The sequence below is a fragment of the Emys orbicularis genome, chromosome 10, assembly GCF_028017835.1.
Source record: "Emys orbicularis isolate rEmyOrb1 chromosome 10, rEmyOrb1.hap1, whole genome shotgun sequence".
Lineage (NCBI taxonomy): Eukaryota > Metazoa > Chordata > Testudines > Emydidae > Emys > Emys orbicularis.
In genome coordinates, this window is record NC_088692.1 from 39,124,957 (window position 1) to 39,141,423 (window position 16,467).

Genomic DNA, 16,467 nt, shown 5'->3' on the forward strand with positions numbered 1-16,467 from the left:
GTCACAAACCCTGTTGTGGGGACATGTGGATGGTACGAGGGGACGGGTTGCTTGTTCAACAGCAATGCTGGACCTCAGCCCGAGTCAGATGTTCAGTTTGGAGAAGCCCCCAGAGCCTTCGGAGCCCAGTTCTCCTTTCATACTGATTTGCCACCACTGCAACTCTGCTGACTTCCACAGCGTCCCTCCCGTTTATTGGCTTGACCCAAAACTCCTTGCAGTCAGTGAGAGGCCTCCTGCTGACTGCAGCGGGCTTTGGATCAGGCCTGGACAATGGCGAGAGGGAGGGAGAGAAGAATCAGGCCCTTCTGAAGCTGAAGAATCAGGACCTGCACCTGTAGCCCCTGGGTGCAGTTTCATTAATGTTAATGTTAATGTTCCTTCCCACTTGCCAGAAACTGGGAGGTGCTGTGCACCCTCCTAACACCTATTGCTTAACTAGCTCTGTCCAGCCACAGAGCTCAGAGCGCTTGGCAAAGGAGGCAAGGATCAGTGTACCTATTTCGCAGAGAAGATGCTGGGACTCACCCACCAGCTGAGCCAGAAAAGAAGCAAGGTTTGCTGAGCCCCAATGCGGTGTCCTGTCTGCTAGGCCACAGGCCTAACCCTAGTCACCCTTGCCTCCAGGCGAGTTGGGAGCACTCAGTGCCCTGCAGAATCAAGACCAGTGTGGAAGCGCTGCAGGAAGGAGCCCTCATGTGGGACTAAGCCCCTGAGAGCTGCTTTCCCTTGAGAGTGCCATTAGGCTGGAATTCTGTAAGAACAGCTTTGTTCCCTCTTCTGCCACTTCTCTCCTGGTCCTGGCCCGGAAGGTGGAAATGCAAAAGCCCAGCAGATGCACAAAGGAAAAATCACAACAGTGTTCACCACTCGTGTGGTGTCATCACATTTTTGATGCTTTTCTTAAAGCCCCAGCTCCTGAAGTCATGTGCGTATGTGAGAATCTTGGCTTTGGTTTAAAACAAAAGTAAGTTTCTGTCCCTCATGGTTGTGGAGCAAATATGAGCTCTAACGGCTCAAAACCCAAGAGGCAACTAAAAGGAACCCAAAAGGTATGATTTTTAAACTAAACTCATGATTTTGGGGGGTGCTGACTTGTGATTTTTGAACATTTGGGATTGACAAATACTGCACCTGGGGGCAGAAAAATGTCACTGAGCTTTTTCCCACCTCCAGAAAGGCTCTTGGTGTACTGAGGTCTGGTTTGGGAAGAAGGCATAGGGTGGTTCAGAACCCCATTTCCCACCCCTACCATTCAACAGTGTCTCCCCACCTCTGAGGCTGGGCCTGAAAGCAGCAGACAAGGGAGAGGGGCCTTGACAATAGGCAGCAGGCAGCTGTTTGACCTTGAGGGGTTAACCCTCCCCAGCTCTCTTCTGTCGGCTTCTGCAAAGGATTGAAGCTGGGAGCTGGTGGGGAGGGGGATAGGAGAGGAAATTTCACACAATGACAAGCAGGCCCAGCAGTTAAATCTTGGGCTGACATGTTAATGAATTTCACAGTACGCCTGGAAAAACTCTCACCCAGCCTCAATTTCCCAGAGAAGCGGGGGAGGGAGAGGGCGCTGGGTTTCTCCGAAGGAAATCTTGTTCCCATTATCTTTTTGCGAGAGTGTTAAACAGGAACTGGCAGCACTTTTTCCTTTTTATCTCACACACGTGGATTTGGAATCCCCCCCCCCCTTTTGGGTTCCTGCGGCTAATAAAAAATAAAGGGTATGTGTGTGGTGTGGGGGGCGAGATCTGAAATAAAACGAGTTTAGCAGCTCTCTCCTCTGCTGCAGTCTGGCTAGCAGATTGGAGACCAGGCCCTTCCTCTCCACCACAGCACCCTGGCCACAGCTGGCACTGGTCATACTCCCTAATGGGCCTGGCACTGCACAACAACAGAAGGAGCTTTGCCGTTCCACCCCCACACCCCACAACCCAGTGCAAGGTGGGTGGTCCTTTTAAAGGGCCAGACTGGAGGGTGTTGGGGAAGGGGGCTGTGGGGACAGGCCAGGAAGCAACAAACATAGAGACCTAATTCCCCTTACACTTCAGGGGCCCAAGCCTGCCCCCATAACAGCAGTAGCAAAACCCCTATTGCCTTTAATAGGGCAGAGCCTAAGGGAGTGGGGTGCTTCCGTGGCTTTTTTTCACATAAAAGGCTCTTCTGGACTTACGGTGACACAGATCTGGTGACCTGGCGAGGATGGTGTGTGCAGCCCAGGATGAATCCCACCCTGCCTGTGCCCCCAGGAGGGGCAGGGGGGAAGGCTTACAGCTCATGGCCACGGGGCAGATAGGCTGGTCAGAAAGGTGGGGCAAGCGTCTCAAAGTGAAAGCTGCCAGGGAAGGCTGCAGTTAGGCAATAAAATCTGGTCTCCATTCTCTGACACTGACTCACTGGGTGGCCTTGGGTAAGTCACTTATACCCAGAACCACAAAGTGCCTAACTCCACCAATTCCAATGGGAGTTAGGAGCCTAAATGCCTTTGAGGCGCTGGGCTTTAGCCTCTCCATGCCACAGTTTCTGCATCTCTCAAATGGGGATAATAATAATGACCTTCTAGGGGGTTATGAGTCTCAAGTAATCAGCAATACAGGCCTGTGTGTAGCCCTCTGTAACAGGCAGGTCAGAGCCACAAGCCATGTGTGCAGGGGGCGCACAGGTGGGATGGCAAGTGGCTCAGTGCCGGGGCCCGGTTCTCCCAATCTGTCCCAGAAGCACACTGTGTGCTGCCACTGGGGTGCTGGGTGCAAAGCAGATTCAGCCTTCTGTTCCGGGGTAGCTCTGTGCCAGGGGCAGCTGCCATCTGTTGGCAGCAAGGGGAGAGATGCTGTGGCAGCAGGATGGCAGGTGCCCAGCTGGCCTTTCCGCTGGGTGTCTCATTCTAACCATCCACTTTGCACTTGTCTGTGATTTATGGCAGAACTGGCCTCCTGCCCCCCTCTTCCACATGCCCCAGCTCCTCAGCAGCGACCTCCCCAGCACCCAGCCCAGCGGGGCACAGAGGATATTACACATCTGGAGAACACATGGAGGCAAGCTGCTTGTTCCCCTCCCCCGTCTCCTCAGCCATCCCACCAGCAGCGAAGCCATGAGCTAGTCAATGGGCAGTGAGACAATGATCACGGCTCCTTGGAGGGAACTACACTAGACAACAGGCGCTGGGCAGCTGCCTTCTTCTGAACCCTCCTCCCCTCTGCCTGCTGCATAGTCCTTTGTCTGCCAGCACTGCCCTGCCCTCCCCTAGCTCCTCAGAAGCACTCTGGGTTGATTGTTCACCTCTTCCTCCCCCCCCGCCCCGCAAGTGGGGAGCCTGTTTATGGAGGTGTGATGAGGGCCGGCACCTGTTCCTTCCATCCCATGGAGGGGACCTGGATGAGATCTGGCAGCCGCCGGGGAGGGGTTCCTCCCTCTCTCTTCTCTCTGGATTCAAGCTCCATTAGCCCAGGTTCATTGGAGAAAGGCGGGAGGGATGTGGGTAAAGGGTGAGGGGAGGCTGGGAAGAGTTAACTTGGTACGGGGCACCAGAGATTTTAAGATTTTGGCTGGATCTCCATGGTGGTGGTGGTGATTTGTATTGTGGTAACACCCAGGAGCCCTAGTTTGGACTAGGCCCCCTTGTGCTAGGTGCTGAACGAACAAAAAGACAGTCCCTGCCTTGCATAAGAATACACCAAACTCTCAGAGGAAAGTCTAAGGCAGTCTAGACTGGTGTAGCCTGCAGTGCCTCCTGCCCCTCAGATTGGGCGTTGTACCAACCTAGATGCCCTCCCGGCTCCCTGAGACCTCCTCTGCCCTTAGCATCAGATCTCGATCCTGCTCCGGCTGAAGTCCATGGCAAAGCTCCCATTGAGATTTGTGGTGCACACAGAGACGCCCCCTTCCCCCGTACCGCCCAGTGTTTCACTCCTCCTTCCCTCCTCTTTTCCCATCACTTCTGCACTTGGCCCACTGCGCCTAAGCAAGTCTCAGCCGATGGAGCTCAGATATGCTGGTTGGAAGACCTGGAGCAACAAAAATAACTAACGGGAGGGTAGATGAATATCTGGATACTCCCGGCTGTAACTTACACCTCCTGATTTCTTGGTGTGTAAATTACATTGATTTAGACTCCCTGACACTGTGGTGAGTGGGTGTACAATATGTCCAGGGGAGTCTGCGTGTGACCTACAACACCTTACCTGCAATCCCCTCTGAGTGTGCGTCTGTTCTCTGCAGCGATGGGCCAAAGCCAAAGGTTCAGCGCCTCTCTCTGGTTTGCAAAATGGGAGGGAGGTCTCATGAGAACAGGCTTTCTCATGGGATTTCTGGCTTCTCCAGATTCTGTTCGCAGCTGTGGCTTGCAAGGGCATAGACAAGAGCAAAAGGAAAAATAGCGTGTGAGTGACGTAGCAGAAGTTTCCGAATGTTTGTTAGGGGTGAAGGCTCAGATTGATTTGATCTGAACTAGTTGTCCCAATCTTACTCATTGATCTGTAGCCAATCAACGTACTTCCATTCTGCTCCTGCCTGCATTGCACATGCAGAATGCCTAGGCGATGCAGGCGCCGTGCTTTGGGCTCCTTGGCCCATTCAGTCCTTGGCCTCTCAGCTAAGACTGACCCCACTTATCTCACCGGGGGATTGCACCACCCGAGTACAAGAGCTTGAATCAGGCCTCCCTTTTGAGGCGTCTGCGGACATTCTGTGTTGGGTGGCTCACTCCGGCCTCCTCTGGCTTAGTGCCTTGAGTTTAAATTTTGCCAGTGGCTCTGAGTCTGCAGCCTGGCTGGGGCAATCCTCTGAGTGGATCTGGCCCTGGGGTTGGAGGCTGGGTGAGTGGGCTCTTCTCTGGCCCCTGAGCCCTTTTTTCACCTGCTCAGCCTCTTCTCCCCTCTCCTCCTGCAGCCTGCAACTGTAACCTGCATGCCCGGCGCTGCCGCTTCAACATGGAGCTGTACAAACTCTCAGGCAGGAAGAGCGGAGGTGTCTGCCTCAACTGTCGCCACAACACGGCCGGCCGGCACTGCCATTACTGCAAAGAGGGGTTCTACCGGGACATGAGCAAATCCATCACCGACCGCAAGGCCTGCAAAGGTAAGGGGAACTGTCAGCATGGGGGACCTGCTCCCCTCAGCCCTCCTCTCCCCCTACGCCCTCTCTCCCAGCCCTTTTCTCCTCTGTTGGCTGCACCATTGCCCTCTCTAAGGGGGCATACCTACTTTTCTCTATTTAATTCCTTCTGAATGCAGCTGTTTGTCCTATATAGCCCCGTAAGTCCTGCTGCCCCTGCCTGGTTCTAAACTCCACTCACCAGGGCAGTCATCTCCCTCTGGCTGCAGGCTGAGGTCTCTGCTGCTTTCCCAACGAGCTGATGGAGCATGAGGGAGAGCAAAAGGGAGACAAATAATAGGTTGGGCTTGTCTTCCTCCCAGCATTTCACTGATGAGAGGTGTGAGTCTCAGCTGTCCAGGCAGCAAGGATGGAATCCATCTGTCCATCGGCTTAGTCTGTCTTTCTGATGTCTAATGCACCCATCCTTCATCTTGAAGGGTCCATTCATAGACACATATAGATATCTAAAGCCTTGTCTATATTAGAAAACTTGCACCAAGGTAACTAAATGCATTTAATATTGATCTAGTTACACCAGGGCAAACTGCTAATGTAGATGCACTTAAAAGGATGGAAATTACTTTCGACCTGATTTAGATTAATACCGTCAATTATCACATTGGTTTGAGTGCAACTGGAACTGATTTGGGTGTGTCTATTGTAGGGAGTTGCACTGGTATAACTAGATCCATTTTAGTTCCCCTGTTGCAAGTTTTCTAATGTAGATTGATTCTAGGACCTGGTGCTTGAGGGGGGCTGTGCCCCACAGCTCCTGTTAACTGACATTGGAGTGCTCAGCACCACTGAAAATTGGATCAGATCTGCACTGGATTCTGCCTACTGTTGGACCTATCCTCCCCCTGGTTTTCGCTCTGCCTTAGGCAGAGCCCTACAGCCAGCTGTTGTCATTCAACCCCCCGCCCCCCCCCCCCAGCACACAGCACACTTCCTCTGTGATGCAGCATGACCACAGTCGCCCCAAGGAAAGGAGCGCTTCATATAACAGAGCGAGTGACAGTTGTCATCACCTGGGCCATGGCTGAGAACGCTATTTACCTGGGATGAAATCCTGCCCCCTCTGATGTCAACGCGAGTTTGGCCATTGACTTCAATGGAGCCAGAATTTCTCCCCTGGACTGTGTCTAATGGAGACTGTGAGCTTCTTCAAGAAGGGAGTGGGGCTGCCTTGCTGGCATCAAGAAGACATCTTCTCTGCACAAGCTGGAGAGGCTGCTGGGAGCACACAGGCCTTGTCTTGTCTTTCTTTTCTGCTGTGGAACGCTCTTCCACCCACCACAGTGCGAGACAGTGGCCAGTACGCACTTGGAAGCTGGCTTTAGGGTTCTCTCAGCTTCCGGTCATGCCAGTGGGAGCCTTTCCATCGGCTTGTTTGGGGCTGGGTTGGGCCCAGGGGCTGGGTGGGTAAAATAAGTCTCTCCACCCCAGCCCCCAACAAATTTGTGCACCAATCTAGAGCCAACCTCCTCCTTCCCCCCAACAAGAACGGATCCTTTTTGAGGTCTGAGAAAACAGGCCCCTCATTATGGTTCATATTGGTCCTCTGCCACCCTCTTTATGGGTTCTGGAAGCAGACACGCCCAGATACAGAGCCACAAACCAGGCTGGTCGCTCAGGATCTCAAGTCTTGTTTCCCATATGTGAGAGGTGCAGCATATTTAGAAAAGCTTTGGATAGGCATCCAAGCCAGCATGGCTCCAATGGTCTGAGGTTCACCCTACACAAACTAGTAGTTCCCATACTGAAGAGAGGGAGCTGGGAGAAGCCAGTTCACCACCTCAAAGGACTCCAGCCTGGGAGGTTGGGAGCTTCTCTTCTCTCCAACCTTGATGCCTGTGCCAGATCATGGTGGGTGACCATCCATATTGGGAGGGACTTCAGTCCTCACCCAGTCTCATGGTGGGTGCATGCTGATGGGCCAGGCAGGTTTGGAGAGGGGATGCAGTGGATCATTTTTCTTATGGGTGTTGCAGGGTCAAAGGAGTGCCAGACCACAAAATGTTGCTTTTATGTAGGACCTACATATAAACAGTGACTGCTAAAGATTTTGGGGAGGAAGGGGCAGTTTTGCAGCAAAAGAATAGGTTTAGAACATAGACATTTGGCCCCTGTTCTTTGGCAGATTAGAACAATTTGAAGGTAGGTAGCTGAGCATGTCGCTTTGTGCTGGGCAAATTGGTAGCCTCTTCATCATCCCTAGTGCATGACGTACAAAAATCCCACCCTGCCCTCAGGAAGTGGCACGAACGCGGACGCAAAGAGGAGAGAAAAGTCCCCGTTTTAACAAGTGCCTCATAAAGTGAAAAGCACCAGTGGCAGAAAGCGCCGCTGAGTCTGGCGCTGGCACAGAGAGCCGAGACCTGCTTGCAGCCAGGGCATTAGGAATCGAGAATTTAATAAGTGGAGCAGCTGAGTTGGCAGGCCCCCCGTGCATGTGTGCCTCACCTCGGCAATCAGCTCTCCCGTGGCTGGGGGATTTCACGCTTGCTCCAGACACCATTGGCCTTTCGGTGACTTGGCTTGGAAATGCTCCCCTTCCCCCCGGCTGTGGGAGCCAAGTGGGGTATGGTTTATGTCGAGCACCTTGTGCCAGAAGGAAGCTGAGTGTCCTGCTGCGGCGATGGGAGGGAACGTGGCTCATCAGAGCAGGAGCAGTGCCCCAGTGGCTTGTAGTGCACCCCTACTCCGTGATGCTGCCAAGGGGCAATTTTCTTCCTCTGGGAGTACTGCAAGGGACTGAGAGAGCTCTGCAGAACAGCTGAGTAGCTAACCCTGGTCTGATGCTCCTGGGCCATCAATGCCCTGCTATCCCAAGAGATGTGGTGTTGCCCAAGCCGGCTGCAGAATCAGGCTGTAGCTCTGAATCCAAACATGGGGCTGAAGGTGCAGGAGACTTGTCAGTCTTTGGGGTGGGTCTCAGGACCCATTTGGGTGACACCTTTCGTAAGAGAGGAACCCCTATGTCTGCTTTGTGGGGGATGGGATATATCCCCTTCTGTTGCGCCATTCTCCATTTCCCTCCTCCATCTGAGGGGCTTATGGAAGAGGGGTGGTTAGATCTCTGCTTTAGGGGCCTTGGCTCCCTGCTGCTCCCCTTCTGCCAACCCCTCTTCATATGGGTGGGGCAAGGGTCAGTCTTGGCTTGGAACATGCTAAGGGCAGTTGCATCTGACGGAGAGACTTGGAATGGAGCAGTGAGGGATGTAAAGGAGGAAAATGTTATCGGCAGAAAAGAAAGAGGAGGAGGAGTAAGGGAGGAGGGCAACGTGGACTATCTGGAAGGTGCACATTTCCAACCTCTATACATACAGTCAGTGTCACCCGCCAGGGCCCTGCTGCCAGAGGTCTCCCGCCTGTGGTGGATGTGTGCATAGGATATACACGCCAGGGCACTGGTGCAGGATTCAAAGGCTGGTACTGCGAGTGGTGACGCCCGTGTCTGGATCTTGCTGCATGAGAGCTGGAATGAAAGGGACCCAGTGTCTCTTCCTCATAGATTTTCATTCCAGTGTCTCCAGTTTTGGGATCTAAGCCCAGGTTGCATTGTCTCTGTGGGAGCGTTCCTGCCATCTCCAGACACTGCTCATCCTGCCTCTGGGCTTGCTGCCCTATTGGTCAGGCCATATGGTTTCCCAGGAAACAGCTCTGAGTGCAAAGTATTCCCTAAATATTGCAACCCAGCACAAATGCAGAAGGGCAGGCAGCAGACTTGTCAGCCTGTGGTTTCTCGAGAAAGCCCTGAGTCATTTCCTCTGGGGGGTAGGGAGGGGATCTGCAGGAACCGTTGCTGCAACACAATCTCCCCAGCTCCCTCTGCCACTATTCTCTCCCCCTCCTCTCTCTCTCACACCCGCCCTGTGAAAGTTTTGGTGATGGCAGTTTGCTGAGGCAGTGCTTTATTCCTGCCTTTGTTTCATCCCTTTGCACACCTGCCCTTGATCTGCTCAGTCAGTAGCCAGGCCACTGCTGCTATGCTTCTGACCAGCTCCAGCCAACGCTGTGTCTGACTCCCACGGTGGCCCACGTTTTGCTGGTTGGCTGTTCAGTTCTGCAGAGGCTAGAAAGCGATGCCCTTAGTCTGCCAAGCCCTCCAGAATGTGACTTCAAGCTCTCTCTCTGCCTGGCTCCTCAGGCTTCTCTTGCCAGTACGGCAGCTCCCCATGCATGGAGGAGCCATTGTATCAGCCACTTGGTGCTCCCTCTGTAGAACTCCCTGCCCAGTGCTGTCCTGGATGCTGTCCTCTGCCGTCACTGCAGACTTGGGCAATGTTAGCTCAGCACCGCAGATACTGGGCCAGATTCTGATCTCTCTTACTCCAGATTTGCACTGTTGTGAATCCACTAGGAGGAGAATCAGGCCTTCTCTTGCCTTAATTACAGGACGTCTTTTATAAATAGCTCTTCCTTTCTTATGGGTCAGAGGCTTCTCCCAACTTTTTTGCTACAAGCTGGGCTGGAAGTCTTATGAGTTTGGTTCCAGCTCCATCTGAGCCACTGAGGTCCTCCGAAAGGCCTCTGTCACTTCTGCGGCTGGTCCCAGCCTAAACCAGCAAGAACAGAGGGAACACTAAATTGGAAAAGGTGGAAGCGAGTTAGCCAACTATTTCCAATCTCCACGGTTCAGTCTGAGTCTTGCACAGAGAGTTGGGTGAGCTCTGATCTTCTCTGAACCAGTTTGCCCAGCCCTGCTGGAGGTGGCTTGGCATCATCATAACCCGGCACTGTGGAAGCAGAAACTGTTGTTACCCTGCCTATGTTCTTTGCTGGGGATTTTTAGGTGCCTTCCTTGCAGATGTCCTATTTATCCTATGCACCACACGTGTGCGCACACAAACAAGCTGCTGTGGGAGCCCGTCAGACAGACAGGAAGACACTAGACAGTGTGTGTATGTGTGAGTATGAGTATTCAAAGGATCAGGCAGATTTATTTCCACACACTGAGTCGTGGGAGGGACTCTGAGCATTTCCTCCCCTGGCCCTCTTTTGGGCATCTTTATTTTTGGAGCTGAGGGCAGGGTAGCATGAGAGGCCCTGGTCTCCTCCAATGAAGTGTTCCACAGCTTTGACTGCCTAATCCACATGGCAAAAGCAGCAGCTTAAAGTCTGTCGCGACAGTCCCATTCTGATATCCTCACAGAGCGTAATTGCAGAGTATTAAGCTGATGGAAAAGTGTCTCCATTCAGAGGCAATTCTGCTGTGATTTTACAGCCAAGCTGCAGCCCGTGATGCACAAAGGAAGCCTGCTTGCTTACCCCATTGCTCCTAGGGACAGATCCTGCAGGGCTCGGTGTGCTGCTGCTGAGGGCCTACAAGCCAGGCAGAAAAGGAGTAGAAGTGGCCTTCTTCCCAGTGGCTTTTGACATTCCCATGTTCCTAGATCCCAGACAGGGATTCTGCTCGCTAATTCAGACCTACTGGGAACACCAGGATTCCTAGCTAGGTGAGGAAGTGATGGGAATCTCTAAACACAGCTTGGCTGCTGCTGCTGTTCTATGGCAAGGAAGGCTACATTGTTCTAGGAAGAGGAAGGGGACTGAGAGGGAAGAGCTCCAGCATGCAATTCAGCAGGAGAGCTCTGCTCAATGACTCTGCACACTCAGCTGAATCTTTACCAGCACTCGCACTCCCGGTATGTGCTGCATGCAAAAGGCAGGTGTTTTGCCAGCTACATTTTTGGGTGAGCTGGAGAGCTGGCAGAATTTGCAAACACCCCCGGAATGTCACAAAGTTAGACAAAGCCAGGGGAACACTTGCACTGGGTCATCCTCTGCTGCATTGTCTGTGTTAAGCGGGAGGCTGGTCTTGTGGTAAAGGCACTCTGCTGTGACCCAGGTGAGTTTGGTCCCGTTCCTGGCTCTACCACAGACACCATGGGCAAGTCACTTCATCATTCTGCATCTATAAAATAGGGATCATCCTATTTCCTTTCTCCCACCGTGCTCTATCTTGTCAATTTGAATGGTAAACTCTTTGTAACCAGGATTATCTAAGTGGTTATATAGTGCTCAGCACAATGAAAGGGCCCTGGAGGTGTGATCTTAATACATATAATACGGAGCAACATTTCCACCATATGGGAACTGTAACATCTCTGCCACACCAACTGCCTGCTAATTCTCATGCGGAGCAGCGCAGTTAATGAGCCGCTCCAGCTCAGCCTTGTGCTGAAATGGACACGAGAGCAGGAGTACCCGGGAACCTACTGGGTGCGTTTTGCTTAGTGCACTAACAAGGCTGTTTATAAATTACACCCTGTGCATGGCCAGGAGAAGGCTTCCAGGTGTCAGGAGGCAGGAGTGACCACGGGGCTAGAATTCCTGATTCGCTGCCATTTCCATTTGCAAGCCAAGCTTTAGGTCTGAGTGAAATGAATCAACTTGATGCACTGCAAGAGGAGTCTATATGGCAGCATTTCAACAACTAGCAATAAAGAAAGCCCAAAATAATAATCAGAATAGGACTACGAGCTATTCTAGCAGGCAAAACTAACTATGCTAGCTGTGGATGAGAACATGATCCAAGAAATTGTCCATAAAAGCAACAGGAAAGATGATTTTTCAAAGGCTTGTCAAATAGCTAAAGCCCAGAGTGCTCAAATGCTTGCAGAAAAGCAAGGCAATCTCCTTGTAGGTACAACATCTGCAGAGCAAACTGCTTCAGACTGGCAAATGCAGTCAAATGGCAATGGCAGAACTGTAGCTTTTCAATTGGGATACTGGAGCACAACTAGTGTTATTCCAGGGAAAATATAGAACAAGCTCACTAAGGAAACTGTACAGATATCTGAAGCAAAGCTTGTTTCTTATTCAGGACAGGATATACCAGTGTAAAGGCAAGTAGCTATCACAATTGGTTTTAAAAACCAATACTATTAATAACTGTCCAAATATGAAATGGGGCTGCACTACCTGTGTTAGGACTTAACGCCTGCCAGACTTTGAAGATCTTTAAGTACCACATACACAGAGCACAGACGGTACCTTTGCAGAATTCCCAAGTGTATTACAGTGTCTAGGGTGTTTGGAGGAAGAATTAAGACAGATAAACTAGTAACTCTAGTAATCCATCCACCAATGGACAATGTAAAAACTGAACTTGGTAATATAGAAGAGCCTGGAAAACACAGAACAATTACAGGGTTAAGTCAGTGATTGTAGGTGAAAAGCCAAATAGACTGTGGCTATGCATTAATCCCTGTAATTTAAATAAAGCCATAAAAGGTGAGTGTTCTCCAGTGAAAACTGTTGAGGAGTAGCAACTAAGTTCTCAGACACAAAAAATGCTCAGCATTAGGTGCAAAGATATGTTTCTTGGCAAGTGAAGCTAGTCACTAAGTGAGTGACTTCATACAGTGTTCTGGGCCAGATCCTGACATCCAACCAAACTGCAGGCAGCACAGCTCAGGTACCATGCACCTCTCTGCTCTCCCTTTGGTCATGGCACCACCATGTTTAGGGCAGGTTCCCCACACTGAGAGCTGCTCCAACATATGCCAGATGCTTACAGTACCAAAGGGCAGAAGGTGAGGCTAGAGACTGGCTCAGGCAGCATCCTGGCTAGTCCCCCTTTCCGCTGGCCACATTCTCTTGTGCCAGCTGCAGCAGGAAAGAGAAGAGATGCCATAGGAGCCATGAGACTAGCTCTGTGCCGCTCAAAGATCCCCCTTCCTGGTACTGGATGGGCCAGTTCTACAACCAGGATTGGTGGGAAGTGTGGCACAAGGCATGAAGAAACTACACCCAGATTGAAAAAGGGATAGTCCTGGGGGATGTAGCAAGACCCCATAGAAGGACTGGTTTCTCCAGCATGGATGCCAATGGACAGGTGATTAAGGACATCGCTTCCAACAAAACCTCAGTTACATAAACCTAAGCAGTTACCAGACATACAAACACAACTTGAAGAAAGACAAAGAAACAGACATGGAGAACTGCTTTCTAGACCGACGGCTGAGCAACCAGTGCCCCAGCAACACTCGATACTTGCCAGCAAGTTAAAAAACTATGGATTGGATAAGGTAGATAGAAAGCTGGCTAGATCATCGGGCTCAACGGGTAGTGATCAACGTCTCGATGTCTAGTTGACAGCCGGTATCAAGCGGAGTGCCCCAGGGGTCGGTCCTGGGGCCAGTTTTGTTCAACATCTTCATTAATGATCTGGATGATGGGATTAATTGCACCCTCAGCAAGTTCGCGGATGACACTAAGCTGGCGGGAGAGGTAGATATGCTGGAGGGTAGGGATAGGGTCCAGAGTGACATAGACAAATTGGAGGATTGGGCCAAAAGAAATTTGATGAGGTTCAACAAGGACAAGTGCAGAGTCCTGCACTTAGGAAGGAATAATCCCATGCATTGCTACAGGCTGGGGGCTTATTGGCTAAGCAGCAGTTCTGCAGAAAAGGACCTGGGAATTACAGTGGACGAGCAGCTGGATAAGAGTCAGCAGTGTGCCCTCGTTGCCAAGAAGGCCCACGGCATGTTGGGCTGCATTAGTAGGAGCATTGCCAGCAGATCGAGGGAAGTGATTATTCCCCTCTATTCGGCACTGGTGAGGACACATCTGGAGTATTGCGTCCAGTTTTGGGCCCCCCACTACAGAAAGGTTGTGGATAAATTGGAGAGAATCCAGCGGAGGGCAATGAAAATGATTAGGGGGCTGGGGCACATGACTTCGAGGAGAGGCTGAGAGAACTGGGCTTATTTAGTCTGCAGAAGAGAAGAGTGAGGGGGGATTTGATAGCAGCCTTCAACTACCTGAAGGGGGATTCCAAAGAGGATGGAGCTAGGCTGTTCTCAGTAGTGGCAGATGACAGAACAAGGAACAATGGTCTCAAGTTGCAGTGGGGGAGGTCTAGGTTGGATATTAGGAAAAACTATTTCACTAGGAGGGTGGTGAAACCCTGGAATGGGTTACCTAGGGAGGTGGTGGAATTTCCATCCTTAGAGGTTTTTAAGGCAAAGCCCTGGCTGGGATGATTTAATTGGGGTTGGTCCTGCTTTGAGCAGAGGGTTGGACTAGATGACTTCCTGAGGTCTCTTCCAACCCTAATCTTCTATGATACCCCTGCAGCATAGTCACAGTCATGTATTGTACCAACAGGCAGAGATGCCAGAGGAATCATTAGAGTTGTTTAAAACACCTGAGCCATTCCAGGCATCTGTCGGGCGAGGAGATGAAAGTGCCCATTGCTCTAGTCCAGAGAAAGGCAAAGTAGTATTGCTATTAAGAGTCAATAGCCATGGGGTTGGCATGATGAGTTATACAGTTTGTTGCTCTCTGGCGTCACTTCTGTAGTTGTTGACATAACTCAAGCTCCTAGATTGAGAGACGGCTGATAACTAACCACCTGCATCACGTCTATGAGATGTTAACATTCCTGCATCTCAGTCTTGCTGCATAAGACCCCTCTGCCCATGTGGAGGGGCATTTTCCGGCGCTCTGTTGGCGTGGAGGGTGGCTGAGTCTCGGTGGGAGTTTCCGGAGTTCTGCCCTCGAGAGCGTGTGTGTCGTTGCTGTGGCTGCCCCGTGGGAAGTCTGGAGCAGAGTCGAGGCCATGGAAAGGGAGACGGGATGAAGCAGTGAGAGGCATGGACTCAGACATGTCCAGTGAGGTTCAGGGGAAGGTGCTGGGTTGGGTTCAGTGCAAACTGAAGCCGCATGTTAAAGAAGCTGTGTGGGCAGGGGCTAGCCAGAGCCATAGACTGAGGTGAGAGCTAGTGTGTGACTGGCTCCAGGGAGCGACTGGCTCTGGGTTACCCCATAGTCCAGCCCAGGGACCTGGTCAGTGTCACACTGCAGATCAGCTCTAGGGGCCCACACAGGATCCCCCAGGACGTGGCCCCAGGGGTCTTCTCAGGGTCTCTGCTGACTCCCTCGTGTTTCGAGGAGAGCTAGTGAAGCTATGGATTGCTAAGTGAGGCATTACAGGCCCCCACAGTCCTGGTACTAAAGCATGCTAGGGCTGAAGAAAGGCCCTGTGTTTCTGAAGGCCCCTTGCCATGCCAGGACTCCCTCATCTGCTGCCATTTGTTATCACAGCTGAGCCCCCCAAATACCCTTGCCAGAAACACGTACATTTCCAATCCCAGCCAAGATCTGATAAGGACCAAAGCATCTGTTCCACATTAGGCACTGCATGCTCTTGTTTCTTGCCGAGCATGAAAAGGCCTGGTGAGCAGGGATGCTGTGTTCCGACGAGATCCCATCTGGTGAAAATTAGGGAAATGATAACATCTTTGGGGGGGCACATGGGGAGTTGGTTTTGGTTGGCTTTGGAGTCACGTTTGGCTATTACACTGATGGAAACCTAGATACCTTTCCCAGTTCTTAAACAGCCCGAGTCCTAAGCTGGCTGATGGGACAGTCATCTCCAGCTTTGGCAGCTTCTCTCCCTCCTGCGACTCTCCCATCAAGCACTCACTACAGAATGAGTAAATCTTGTGGCTGTAGGACTGGGACAAGGGAATGAGCCAGTTTTGGTCCTCCCCATGGAGCTGGAGATCAGATGTGCTGGGAAGCACCAAGAAGACCCACTTCAGATTCATCCCATGGCTCTAGAGCCAGAGAGGAAGATGTGAAAGCAAGAACCATGAAGGAATAACTTCACTTCCATCCCCTGGGTATAGCTCCTGGGATGAGGGAGTGAAAGGGAAAGACCCACTCTGAGTCCTTCCAATGAAGACAGGAGACTCAGGAGACCCATGCCCCACCTGACTCTAGCTTATCTGTGTCCTCTGATGAGGGGAGATTGGACTATGGAAGTGTGTGTGTGTGTGTGTGTGTGTGTGTGTGTGTGTGTGTGTGTGTAAGGTGGAAACTGTATTCCAATCCTGGTTCTAGCACTCATCCCCTCTGAGAGAGAATCACCCCATCACTATGGAAGAATGAGAAGATGGGTCTCGTTGCTAAGCATGGCTATGATACAAGCAGCGTTACTGGACTGAAGCTTTCATCCCAGTCCCTCAGCTTCCTCCTTGAGGGTGTCAGTGGTTTGGTTCAGCAAATTCCTGCTGCATCAGCAAAAGTGTTGCAACCTCACGGGTGTTCCATTCATTGCAGTACCTTTCATCCTGTGAGATTGACCCACTGCTCCAGGCTTCAAGACCTCCTCTCTTGCCTCTGTAGACAGAGCGAGGGAGATAGCATAGAGGCCAGGAGTAGCTGGAAGGCAGGAGGGAGGAGTCCAGACCATTGAGCCGAGGAGCAGCACAGCTGTGGTTGCTTACAAGACACTGAGCGACTGGTATGGATGGATCACCAGCGATGACACAGGCGTTGCCTCTCCTCTCCCCTGCTCTGCGCTGCCCCTTTGCCAGTACGCTGGCCTCACCACCGGCTGTGGCACGCACACTCCTCATCTTG

The 16,467-nt window shown here is 51.6% G+C and overlaps 1 protein-coding gene across 1 annotated transcript in view; it reads left to right on the forward strand.

The window, feature by feature from the left end:
- The window catches only part of NTN3 (netrin 3), a 67,237-nt gene that overhangs the window by 15,300 nt on the left and 35,470 nt on the right, over nucleotides 1-16,467 (forward strand). The window contains exon 3 of the mRNA XM_065412503.1: nucleotides 4,879-5,067. Within this exon, the coding sequence (XP_065268575.1) occupies nucleotides 4,879-5,067 (189 nt within the window). The remainder of the gene's footprint in view (nucleotides 1-4,878; nucleotides 5,068-16,467) is intronic.